A 13,578-nucleotide genomic window follows, 5' to 3' on the forward strand; every position below is an offset into this window, starting at 1 on the left:
TCCCTCCGTCCCTGCCCCGGGTGGCAGAGCCGCTGCTGACCCCGTGTCCGGGTCCGCACCGCCCGTAGAACACGAACCTCGGCCAGCCCCGAGCGTCCCCGCGGTGTCAGGGCAGTTCTCGCTGCTGCGAGTCAAAGTCGGTGCTTGCTTTCCTCCCCGTAGGGATTATCTATGACGTGATCGTGGAACCTCCCAGCGTGGGGTCGATGACAGACGAACACGGGCATCAGAGGCCGGTGGCTTTCTTGGCGTACAGGTACGAGCAGGGCCCTGTCCCCATTAGCGATGTCTTGTAAATGGCTAAGCTCAAGGGAATAAACCTCGTCTTGCAGAGCTTTGCATCTGCTTCTTTTTTTTTATTTTTTTTTGGTAGCTTTCTCTACAAGGCAGGATTTGTTTTATATCAGGTTTTGGTTGGCAAATACTAAAAAAAGCCACCACCAAACCAGCATTGGAACCAGTGGAAATTGAAAAACTCAGCCCTAAAACTTTTAAAAATGAGAAACCTGGTAAAAAGAAATTGTTTGGGGCTGGCAATACTTCTGTTTCTTGCTATTCAAATTGAGTTTTATAGTGGATGCAGATACATTTGATCATCTTTCATTGCAGCATAGGTAATGTTTGGGAAACTTTGGGTTCTGACCTTTTAAACTCTAGAGTACTTGGGACTCTGGTGTCTGAGGGTGGGGAACATAGTTACAAATGTAACAACAGGGTCTTCTTAGAGGCCTTGCTTTCTATTACTGAAAATGAGCTGGAGGCTCCTAGTAACAAACTGGTCTGAAGAGAGTTAAATCTACATCTGTAACTGGCGTGGAGCTTATGTGTGTGGAAACAAATAACGATTTTTGTTAAACGCCAAAAAAGTTGGTTGAATTTGTGAGGTCTGTGACATGGTTGATGTGACAGATTTTGACTTGGACTAGATATGTGTTTCAGACAGATTGGATTGTTGCAATATAGATGAATCAAGTTACTTCAGGCAGTTGCTAGCACTGTCATTTGTCAGTGTAAACAAGATGAAAGAAGACAAACTTGTTTGTTTCCAGGATATGAGACAGTAAGGATAATCTTTATTTCTGTATGGGCATCCACTGTAGTTTCATCAATGCCAGTTTTATGAGCTTGCTAATTAGGAGGATAGGAAAATGGCTCAGTGACTGTGGGAAGCAGGAGACTCGTGAGCCAGGTGCAATATTCATTCTGCATCTTGTCTTCCTCTCTCCCTGTCCCTTTCCATTTGTAAGAAGGAAGTCCAGCTCTCTGGGCTGACAGAGAGCCCCATGGGGCATCCTCAGGCTGGGTCCCTGCAGTGGATCTGGATTGAGTGCAGGCTCAGCGAGCAGGCAGTGAAACATCCTGCAGGATGTGTGCTGGAACCAGAGGATATGCTTCATGCACTGCCATAGTGCTTTGAGTGGGAGTTGTCCTGAGAGGATTCAGGCAGTCCTGCTTAAATATCGGGATGGAAATAAGGAGGTTGTGGTGCCATGCCTTGGGCCCATCTGTGTAAGCAGGGACTCCTTGGACTAGGTGTTTCTGCAAACAGATGAGCCTGGGTGATCTCTGTTAGTGTGCACAAATATGTATAAATCCTCTCGTGCTGGACTGGGCACCTTGCAGACTCTCAGTTCTGGAGACAAATTGTGTTTTAAAGTCTTGATGTAATTGTATAATATCAGTTTCCTACTTACTTTCAGTTAGAAAGTCAGCTATCAAAATTAATCATCCTGTGTGTTTATACAGTTAAATCATGTTGAGTAGATGGGGTTTGAAATGTAAATAATTTCTTTAATCGTCTTCCGACTCTTCTCACTTCACCCTTTTTTTTTTCTCCTTTAGAGTAAATGGACAGTATATTATGGAAGGCCTTGCATCCAGTTTCCTCTTCACAATGGGTGGCCTAGGATTCATAATTCTGGATCGATCCAATGCACCAAATATCCCCAAGCTGAATAGGTTTCTTTTGCTCTTTATTGGATTTGTTAGTGTGCTTTTGAGCTTCTTCATGGCCAGAGTTTTCATGAGGATGAAATTACCGTAAGTGATTTAATTACCTTTCAGCCTTTATTCTCTTTTGTGGCTTATGTGTGCCGTGTTAAATTTAAGAGTAACAGAAAATGTGGTGATCTTCAGCTTGAGTATAAGTTGCTTTTTTCAATGCACTTTTTGGAACAAGCTACCTTGAATGAGGTGAGATGCTTTGGGAGCCAGCTACTGTAAGATGGTGCTGTAGTTAGAAAAGGGTGACAGTTCCTGGTATGTCAGAAAATATGATTAATGAGTCTGACATGCTCAGTGTACCGTAAAATTCATTGTATGTCCCAGTCAGGTAAGTAGTTATAAAGCAGGGCTTTGAGGAAAATGGAACTGTTTAAGTACTTGAAGAAGGGCAAAGGAAAAAGAGATCTGTAGCTTTCAAGTTATGCAAAATCCAAATGCAGGTTTTCTAATTTTCCCCCCTCTGTATTTTTCAATCCATTGATGTAATTTAGAATAGCTGAAACCTGATGTTGAGAATTACTGGTAGCTAGTTTTTGAAGTAGTTCCATGAACTGTTGAATGAATAGTTACAGTCATTCTTCTATTCTTAAAAACTTTTTTTTGGCCTCTGCAGCGTACTTAAAAAAACCTGTTTCATAACAATAACAGTAGTGATGGGTTCCCTGGCAGCAGGTCTGGATAGGGACCTGCCCTATATTTTCTTGCTTCATTGATGCCATATATTCTTTTTGCTTCATTGAGTACATGTGTGTCTTAACAGTTCTCGTTCTGAAATTCATGTAAAAAGAGGAATGAAAGGGAGAGAACAGATTTGTGTTGAGTGCCAGAAAAGATCAGGTATTATACTGAATATCTTAACATTTGTAGTCTGTGTAAAGGGTACAAATAAAGAACACTTAATAGGGCGTAATGTGGGCTTCAAAAATTCCTAACAATTACCAAAGCTGGATTGAGAATGGGCTAATCCATTTTCCTTCAGTGTTCATTGAAGAAAATCAGATGAGGAAAGAGGATGTAGTTAAGACAGCCTTGATCAGCAGAGGCTTTTGCAGTCTCAAGTTTGGGTTTAAGATTGTATGTCTCTTGATTTTTGAGGAGTGCTGCCTATGTTTGCTAACTTTTTCTCTAAATTAACTTTTTTTTCTGTAGGGGCTACTTGATGGGTTAGTACCTCTTGTGCTGTGTGAAAGTTCGAGCTGAATTTACTCCTCTTCATGAAGTGTTTTAAGAAGAAACAGCAAGAAACAAGTTCTGTAGTCACCATCAGCAGCAAAGAGACCTGGCTATGAGAAACAACTAGGGACAGAGTGCTTTCTCTGCAAACAAACTCACTACCAGTGGCTGATCTGTAGTTTTCAAGCAATGTTTTATCATTTTTGATGTAGAGCTTTGGAAAAAGAGGAAGTTACATAGCTGAGTAGTTCTTTTATATTCCATCTCAGTATGAAGTAGAGAACCTCCCTTTAGCTCTACCTGAAATGAGTATTTGCCATTGACTTGACAAGTTCTTTGTTGCAGGTTTGTCTCCTCTTCCCTGTGTGGGACAATTATGTATGTGAATCAGAGAAGAAACACCCAAAACGTTGATTTCCAAGTTATAATCAGAAAATTAGTAACTTTGGATGCTTTACAGCCAGAATACAATGTGTCTGAAATTATTGTGAAGGCACCTTTTGCCTTGATATTAATGCTCTATCTGAGCAAATCCAGACATGCACTGGGAAAGGCAAGCTGTATGAATGTGCATTTTTTTTAAGAAAAAGTGTACAAAAGGAGCCAAATAAAACTTATTTTCTAAAAAAATTATTATAATTTTGTGCAACTTGTAAAGCTTTTTCTTGTGTGCATGGACTGTTCTACATCCATATGCCAGTTGCCACACCATGACCACATAATTTCAGCTTTGTTTTTCACTGTTGGATAATGATTTTTTTTTTTTTTTTTAGTATCAGGGACAAAAAGCCTCATTTTCCATGAATTTGTACTGTATGCGAACAACACACGGTTATCAGTAGCCAAGAAAACTTACTTCTGAAGGTGCTGCTTTTTTGTGTGAGGCAAGGTTCCAGTTTAATTTGTCTTAATTTTAAAAGATTGAATGTTGCTGATATGTTTCTTTCAAGTAATGTATTGCATTTTGGGGGAAGGAAAGATCCCTCTGAATCACCATAAATGCCTTTTTTTGCAAGTCATATGTGTTTGAAGCACTATTTTGATCAGTATAATAATATAAAGTAGAAAAGTTTATTCCTGTAACTGTGAAGTAAGCATTACTGTTCACATACTTAATCAACTTTCTGAGCTAGTTGTTATCATCTGCCCTCAGGCTATGGCACTTCCACTACCTCATTTGTATGTATAATGTGACACTTGCATCTGTTCATCTTACATGTTTGTCATTAAGATTTAAGGTAGTTTAAGCTGTTTAATGAGGCTCATAACTGCAAAATTTCCAGTCTTTTCGAAGCAGCTATCTTTTGGCCACTCTGATTTTGGTGAGACACATGCTTACCTTCAGGGGGGAGTATTGATATTGTGTAAGTAAATAACTGGATATGTAAGTCAACTTTTTAATACTCTGAGAGTCAAGTCAAACCAGAAGGTCAGTTCGGTGAGTGTAATTAAGACTTTTTGTGGCTCGCTGCTTGTTGTAGTGCAGTTCAGCTTCAGCCTCCCAAGTTTGCAGCTGGTTCTAAATGAGCATGCTTTTGAACAGTGGTTTTGAAGGCACAGTTCGGTGCCTGTGCTCCCTGAAGTGCCTTTCACTATAATTGAACACCAGGTGATGTAACTTGGAACAACAAATGAAACAGACATAATTGCATGGTAGAAGGTAGTTTTGGGAGAGTAAAACTCGGTGACTCTCTCTGCCACAAATATGCTGAAGGAACATCACAGGTTTTTGGTCACAGGCTCCAAGCTAGGTCTGGTATGATCATCTGCCAAAGTCTGTGCCACAGAGAGAACCAGGAAAACAAACACAGAGTAGAAGATGGACCATCCAGAAAAGAGGCATGTGGTAGGTTGGAAGATGGCAGAATGGTTTATTTTGAATGTGGTTTGGAGGCTTCTTGGTCACCCAAAGTAAATTTCTACTGAGCACTGTCAAATAAACTGCAAAGAACAGGTATTGCAGTGTGTTAGAGGAAACCCCTTTGCAGTTAACGAAAGGCCGGTATTTTCTGTAACTGTCTGCTGTTCTTTGTAGGTAACAGCAGGTGGCCTCTAAACTAGGGGCTTATAATAGCAATAGGAATGTTTCAGTGACTGAAAGAAAACTTCCTGTAACTAGTGACAATATCCATCTGTGTTTCATGTTCATATCTTCAAGGTTCAACTGAACTAGATCGTGGGCAAGAGGTTAAAAACAAGGTAAAGCAGAGCTTACAGGAACACATCTTTCCTGATTAAAACCAGAAATTTGGCCTACTTCCAAGTGCAACAGAAAGAGGCTGAAGTGTAGAGGTCTTGATTTTATGGCTGTCTTGATGTTGAGAAAATACTGAATCCATGGCTTCTCTGAGAGATGATGCCTAGTCAATACAGTCAGGAGGACATATATAACTTGTATAGCTTTTTAAAGTTAGTGTATACATATATGAACCCTTAAATGATCTTATACTTAATTGAATTAAGCTGAAAAATACCTCTAGATGAAAAAGAACAGACATTCCGACTTCTTTTTTTTCCCCCTCAATGCATTTTCCAGACCCCTGCATATTGTGGAACGGTAACAGAATTGTAGAATCATTTAGGTTGGAAAAGACCTGTAAGACCATCAAATCCAGCTATCAGCCCAGGACTGCCAAGCCCACCACCAAACCATGTCCCTGAGTGCCATATCTCCACATCTTTTAAATACCTCCAGGGACAGAGGTGCTGGTAACCGATGGGAAGTGGCTCCGTGAGCAATTCCACCAACTGCCTCTACTGAGGATCCTTGGATGCATCCCATCCATCCCCATAGATCTGTGTGTGCCCAAGTGGTATAGCAGATCACTGGCCACTTCCCCTTGGATTATGGGGGCTTCATTCTGCTCCCCATCCCTGTCTTCCAGCTCAGAGGGCTGGGTACCATAGAATGACTGGTCATGTTATTAGAGACCGAGGCAAAGAAATCATGAAGTACCTCAGTCTTTTCCTCATCCTTTGTCACTATGTTTCACACCAGATCCAGTAAAGGATGGAGATTCTCCTTAGCACCTCTTGTGTTGCTAACATATTTTAATGTTTAATTGTAATTTTTAATTCCCTTTTGCAGCAGTAGCCAGATGAAGTTCTACGTGGGCTTTGACCCTTCTAACTTTCTCCCTATGTGTCCTCTTCGCACTTTTATACTCCTCCTGAGTTGCTCCCACTTCTTACAAAGGTCATAAACCCTCCTTTTTGTCATGATTTTCAGCCAAAGCTCTCTGTTCAGTCTGCTTCCTGCTCATCTTGTCTTTAGGCATGTTGGGATGGCCAGCTTCTGTACCTTCACGATTTCCCTCTTGAAGAATGTCCGGCCTTCCTGGACTCCTTTGTCTCCCGAGGGACTGTGTCTATCTGAGCCATAAGCAGGCCAAAGCCTGCCCTCTGGGAGTCCAACATAGCAGTTCCACTGACTCCCCTCCTTACTTCTCCAAGAACTGACACATATTTGAAGATTTGTGTCACTGAAACAATTTGTGGAGGAAGGAGGATGATTCAACTGTTTTGAAGAAAAATGCATAAATATGCATTCTTTAGGAAGCACTATGTGTTTGACTTCTTAAGAGTTACAGTCTTATAACCCGAGACAATCCTGAATTTCTTCTGCTGTTTCCAATATAGGGAGCCAATGTGCCTGTGGGAAAGACAGCAATTCTCATTTATTTTCCTGACACACATGGAAATCCTGCATGCAATGGAAACTGTTTGTCCTAGAGCATAGCAACATTTGTGATAGTGTAATTGGTATTGCACGTTTGTGAATGTGATTACTATATTTTTCCTACAACACAGTAACTTTCCCAAAAAGGGTTGCAGCCATAACTCTGGCCTATTTTCAGAATTTCTAATTGCTACTTCTCATCACTATAGTTTCTTTAGAATATTTTTCTTCTAGAACATGGGAAAAGAGGATTGAAACAATTAAAAGAAATTAATTGAAACAGTTGTAGAAATCTCAGAAGAGTGTTTTGTCATGCTTTGCAGTCACATTAAGGTCTTTCAACTATAATGTTTGGAGAACTCTGAAGAAATCTGGATTTTAGTGACAACAAAAAATATAACTAATGCTTTGAACTCTTTTTAAAGATTAGTGTTTCAGGGGAAGTGGCTAGTAAGAGTATAGGAATTTCTAGGTGATTTGGTTTCTTTGGTAAAAACAAATTGTGCTGGTGTCCTTTTTGTTTGACATGGATACCTGTCAGCCAAGAACTGGACTGAGACCATGAGCTCATTTTAGAGCAACAGCTGTGGCACTATAATGGGAGTCAAGCATGTCTGACTTCCACCATGTTTTAATTAGAGATGCAGATGCAGGGCACTGCATTCTGCTATCCAGTATCTTGAGTCCATAAGGCAATTTGCTGAGCTCCTGTTTGATGATATCAGCTTAGTTACTGATGTTCTTCAGGCATAAAATGGAGTTACACTTCATCATGTAGCTATCCCATATGGGTTCTATAAATGTCAAAGCCCTTAGACTGTTCTACCTGCAGAACTGGAAGAAGTAGTATTTATCTGTGAGTAAATCAGATCAATATGGTATCATCTGCTGCCTTATGCTTGTGAAAGATTGACATTTGTAATTTCCTTCTCTTTTTGGTATCAGTTTTCACTACAGAGATCAGCGTGGATGGGGAGGACTAGTATCCTTTTGTTGTTGGTGGAAATACTATGCTTTTAGTGGAAAAAGGGAAAGAAAAAGTTAGATAGGACTCAGACTGGTTGTGTTATTCTAAAATAAACTGAAAGTTAAACTTCTTCTCCTTTACTTAGTAGACAGCTTAAATAATTTCAGAACTTTTAGGTATTTCTGACAGATCCTGGATGATAGATAATATGTTTACCACATTCAGCTTTCCAGTGTATCATCTGTCTTTAAATGCAAATGGAGACTGTGAAGAATGGGGAATAATAAAAAATAAGCGTAACTGCACTTGGAAGAAGAGGTTTTGGGGTGTGGGGGAAGCATTTTAAGCACCTGGAAGAAAATGGCAAAAAGATGAGTAGCCAACTTGGATTTTTAAAGAATAAGTAATATGAAGAAAAAGGCATATATGAGAGTTATGGGCCCCATGAATAGAAGAAAAGCAGATGTTTGGGCTGTAGATTTTGATACTGTCTTGCATGTTTTGGAAACTTGGCTTAGCTAAAACAGATATAAGCTGAATTCCAAAGTACTCTGAAAAGCATTTTCAGAGAGTGTTTACTGATTAGTTGATGTCCTTATATCAAAGTGGAAAGATATCTTACTTTTTAGGTCTGTCTTGGGGCTAGTTCTGTTCAACACTCACTGACCTGTATTGAGTAGGGTGTGCTGACTAAATAAGCAGAAATCATAAAACTCAAAGACTGCTGGCAGGGCAGAATTAGGATGCATAGTGATCCTAACAAATCAAAGAGTGGTCTGAAAAACTGGGCTGGTTTATTCTTCCTGGGAACAAGTGCAAAGTATCAATGCTACTCAAGCAAAATAGCTGACAAAATGTGGGATGCCTCAGAGTAAGTCCTTGGGTTCTTTTGCACCACAAGCTGAAGAGGAGTGCAGATTGCCTTTTGTGCAGCAATACAACATCATGTGGAGATACTGGCAAAACTTTTAATAACCGAGTACAGGAGGCATAAAATTGAGAAAAGGAACGAAGCAATTTTGTTTCTGCATCAATAGTAGGTAGAATTTCAATAGCGGCAAGGAAGAGTTGGAGTAGTACTAGAAAAATCTTTAAGCATAAAATAGTTTACTACTGGACTAGATAGTCTATGCCAGTGATGGAATTTCTGCTTTGTGCAGCTTTAAGAACAGGCTTGGCAAATGTCTGTTAAAATTTGCAGGTACCTTTGGCTTGTTTTGGGATGAGTGGTTTCTTGAGGTGTCTTTCAGCGACTGCCCATCTTTATTATTCCATAGCTGAGAACAAAACTTTTGACCTTCCAAACATCAAGGCTCTGTGTCTTTAAAAATAGTTGTGGAAAGGTCTTTGTGAATAGCTAAATCTGTCCTTTAAAACTATCCCCGCAGTGCAGTTGTGGGACAAAATCCTGCTGGCCTTGGTTCAGTCTGAAAAATCAAGTGGTTATATGAGCTAGACATGACAGCAGAAAGTAGCTCCATTAACTGCCTACTGCCAGAACAGAAAATGAATTAGCTGTTGGAGCAAGGAAAATAGAAGTGTATGGAGGAATGTTTAAGGCCTTTTTCTTTTCAAAGTTTTATGTTAGTCCTTTAACTAAATGTGTTATAATTAGACAGCTGTCAGTATAGCTGTTGTATTAGAACAGGGCGATGAGTGGTATGGAAGGAGCCTGTGATATTTTTAGGAAGTATTTTGCTAATGGAGCTTTCTCTCTGTTTTCCCCCTCTTTGAGCTGGAGCAGCAGTAAGACACTGAAACATTTCTCAATTACACGGACTTCCTCAGACACCTCCTTTCAGCAACTCTGCTTCACTGACCTGTGGAATTTAACTTCTTCAGTGTTTTCCCCAAGTGTGTCTGCCTGTCTCTGCTACAGCTGGTTGTTAAACCAGCTCTGAATGCTGTGTTTCATCTCCTTTTGCTTGTCTGATTCTGGCCTGAGCTTTGTCAAGGTCTTTATCCTATAGTCTTTCAGCAGCTGCCATCCCTTGTTCCTTTGCTGTCATTCCAGCCTTCTGAGTTTCAGGATACCACTGTTGGTTTTGATTGCTGTCTTTCTAACTGCTGTGGTATTTCTGCCTTCAAAGGGTATTATTTATCAGTCTCCTCAGCTCTTCCTTATTCCTCCTCACTGGTACTTGCTCTTTTATCATACTGAAATCCATCACTTAGCCCCACCAGCCACTGGAGCCTGTCTATGAGGCTTGCTCCTCTTAGTATTCCTACCTCTGTTCCTTCTACTCTGTCTACAGGTCCTTCAATTTTCCCTGCTGACCATTGTCTGAGCTACTTTACCCTGCACTGACTCCACACTTCATTAGCTCCTGCTATCTGTGGCAAAGCTTAACCTCCTGGCTTCTCTCCTGCTTTCAGCCTCTCTCATCCTCTGGTTGTTTCTTTGTCTGTTCCAGTTTTCTCTTAGCTGTCTCATATCTTTGTTTTTTTTGTTCTACACTCCACACCATCTGTTGTGCTGCTGCCTGCATGACTCATCCTGAAAACAATAAAAATCCTGCTGCATTCCCAGTCGTTACACTAGGGAGCCAACGAAGGCACGCCAAAATCTACATCAACAGCAGTCAAGCCAGGGTCCTCATGGAATTCAGGTACAAAATTTTTGTTTAAATCAATAGAAGTTAACTGCCAAATACATCTGAGAATCCTGCCAAAGCTTCATCACAACTCTAAGAAAAGGAGGCCGTTGTTTCCTGGGGCTGGATTTAAAAACACCTCTGCAGGGATGATCTGCAAGGTCTTAAGTTTCTTAGCGAGTAACTTGAAAAAAACATTTTTTTCTTCACATACAGTTACTGAGTGTTTTATGAGCATAGACAACATATGCTCTGTAAACAATAGAACAAGCTAAGAAAAATCTGTCACAAATACCAAGATTCACATACACAGTAAACAAGGCAATAAATATGAAAGCTCATAAAACCAGGGAAATGGAACATTCCACCAGACCTTCTTTAAAGGTACACAAAGAACATAATGCTTAAAACCACTGCTGATTAATAAAATATATTTAAATCATAGTTTGGTTCCATAGCCTAAGGAGAAACAATTTCAGATGTATGAGGAAGGATTTTTCCCTCTAGTGTTTTAAAAGGTAGCTAAAATACTGTCACCTTAAATATTTTTTTGTCTCATCTAACATCTGGGTAAACCCAGGCTATACTTCACTGAAATCAATGGAGACAGACCCGTGCAGAGGGAAATAATGCTTGTAGAATTTTGGATGTGTCTAGGGGTTGTGTTTAACCACAGCTTGTTTACCTGACTGTGACTGAACAAGCCTAATTTTACTTGCTTTGCATGGTCAGTACAAGGTTTTGCCTTTGTGCAGCTACATTTGGATAATGTCTTTCAGTCTTGACACCTTTAAATTTTACCTTTCTGCTGTTCCAATCCCCTGTTAAGCTGTTGGTTCCCCACTGGATGGCAGTCCCTGCAACGTTATTTACTCTGAGAAGGAAAGCCCGGCTTTAAAGCAGAGAACTGAAATCTCAGACTGCTTTGTAGATGAATATGTACGCAAAATGTTATGGCTGTGAGTATATTTGCATTCTTTTTTCTTGTTGCTACAGTATGAGTGTGTGAAAGATTTTTCTGTACGTGTCTTTCACTCAAGTTCATTTTCCAGCTGAAAATTCAAGGCTTAAAACCATGCAAGAGGATAACAACTTGCACTTCTGTGGATCAGTCCAGCCAAAAATTTCAAAGCACTTTACACAGACTAGGTCAATTAAGAAGTTAGTGTGTGTGTGTGTGTGTGTGTGTACATGTGGAATTTATACATAGCTCATAAAAGGGAAGAAAATCTGGAGTTTTAGAAAGTCATATGAATTACACAGAATTACAGTGCTTACCTAGAAAGATAAAAAAATAAAGCTTCAGTGTTTTGATTGAACATCCACTATATATCTGAGGGTGGGGATGGAATTCAATGGCTTAAAGGAACAGACTATTTAAAATATAGTGGGTACGCAGATCAGAACTACATAGTACTGAAATTATGACTGATGTCCTTAAATTAGAAGTCAAAGCATAGATTGCAGAGGTAGAGAAAACCATGTGGACTTTGCCAGGATTTTCATGTGTATGGTTATAAAGGGTTTTGTAGGATGAGTTTACTGCCACAAGGTTTTAGAAAAAGTGCTGCCAAAACCTGGGGCTCTCTGTGCTGGCATCTGCCTGGAAGCGAAAGGTGAAAAAGTATTGCTACAGCCCCCCATAAAATACTTCAATCTCTAAGATGCATTTCTCTAAGGTGGAAAGGTTTGCACCCTAGTATATTTTAAGGCAATGAGAGTCTACTGTTTCACTTGGATAGAAATTTATATGATAGCTTATTACAAATAAGTCCTGTAGAGGTCTCTTCAAAAGTGAAAGGGAGATAAATGAAAATAGGAAGAAGAATGTGTGCTTATCAGTGCCTGGAGAAAAGGCCTCTTTCAACACCCTTTACAGATGCCTATGTCTGAGCATTTCAAAGCGCTGCTGTCACACAGGTGGCTGGTTTTGTGCCCCTTTTAGAGATGTCATGTCGAGATGGTAAAGTGACTAGCTTAAAGTTATGTAGCAGCTTAATTACAGTGCTAGGAATAAAATTAAGATCTAATTGTCAGTTCCACATCCTACCAACAGCGCTGGGGACTGTCAGCAGCAAGCATTCACTGAAGTTTCTACAATATGTTTTTTATTCTAGATATTTTCAGGGTAACAATGGCTTTTTAAATGCTTTTGTCAAGAGGCACCTTCTCTAGAAAAAAAAAAATGCAGCAACATTTTATTGAAGGTTTAAGCACAGTACGTCCAGCTTACTGGTTTGTTGGCAAGCTCTGTCTCTTCTTTTTCCTGAAATGTAGTCTGTTTCTCTGCAAGATCATTCCTTCACCCTCCTTCACAACTCATATATTATTGAAATAGTTACTCCCAACTCTCTCCAATTAGTTCATTGTGCTAAACTTTCTCCCTTGATAAATTTTGAAAGGAGTTCTCAAATTTTCAGTTCTGCTGGCCTTTTTGCTTATGCCCCATATACTTCTGCTTAAATATCATGTTATTCTTTTCCAAGCACACCTTGCTTTAAAACTGCCTCTGACCCCGTGGTACCTTCAAAATTAGAGGACTAGAGTCCAGCTCCGGAGCTGAGACCAGCCCGATGGTGCCCCTCCATCCGCCCCTGTTGCCCATCTGTTTGCAGATCGCCCAAGGGCGATTTGTAAGCTCCTTGGAACAAGGGCAGCCTCTGTTTCTGCCACACCTTGTCCAAGCGAAAGACTCCTCAGCACTTTGGTTACACCCATAGTAGATTTTCCATTAATTAAATTTTATCACGCAAAACCCTATCACCAAATTCCTGACCAACTGTACTGTTTATTTCTGTCTGATTGAGGTTTCAGATTACTTCTTTCTAAAGCTGTCTTTGCCACTTTTCCAGAGGTTTCCACATCCGGCTTTCCTTTCCTTTTCCTCCACCCTCCTCCCCAGCTTTCTGCTTTCAGGGAAATGCTGGTGCCCTCATTAGTGTGGCCCATTTCATTGCATTTCTGAGGCCTTTATTCAAACCCCGGGCCAGCAACTTTCTCCCTGACTGTTTTAGAGCTTTTCTGTGCCTGGGAGCATGCCCCAACACACCCTCCATTCCTGCCCAATCCTTTTCCATGCTGACGCAATTTGTTTTTTTGGTCTGCTGCCTGTCCTGAGATAACCTTATTCACTATCCCCATGTAGTCCCATCCTCTCCTTT

At 40.3% G+C, this 13,578-nt stretch overlaps 1 protein-coding gene across 1 annotated transcript; it reads left to right on the top strand.

Moving 5' to 3' along the window:
* Nucleotides 1-68: 68 nt before the first annotated feature.
* On the top strand, nt 69-4,196 carry OSTC (oligosaccharyltransferase complex non-catalytic subunit; the record flags this gene model as incomplete). The annotated part of the gene is made up of 3 exons (XM_017736733.1): nt 69-256; nt 1,843-2,040; nt 3,154-4,196. Coding segments are annotated over 3 exons (405 nt in total), but the record flags the coding sequence as incomplete, so codon positions are not given.
* Nucleotides 4,197-13,578: the final 9,382 nt, after the last annotated feature.

The sequence above is a fragment of the Corvus brachyrhynchos genome, unplaced genomic scaffold (assembly GCF_000691975.1).
Source record: "Corvus brachyrhynchos isolate BGI_N302 unplaced genomic scaffold, ASM69197v1 scaffold175, whole genome shotgun sequence".
NCBI lineage: Eukaryota > Metazoa > Chordata > Aves > Passeriformes > Corvidae > Corvus > Corvus brachyrhynchos.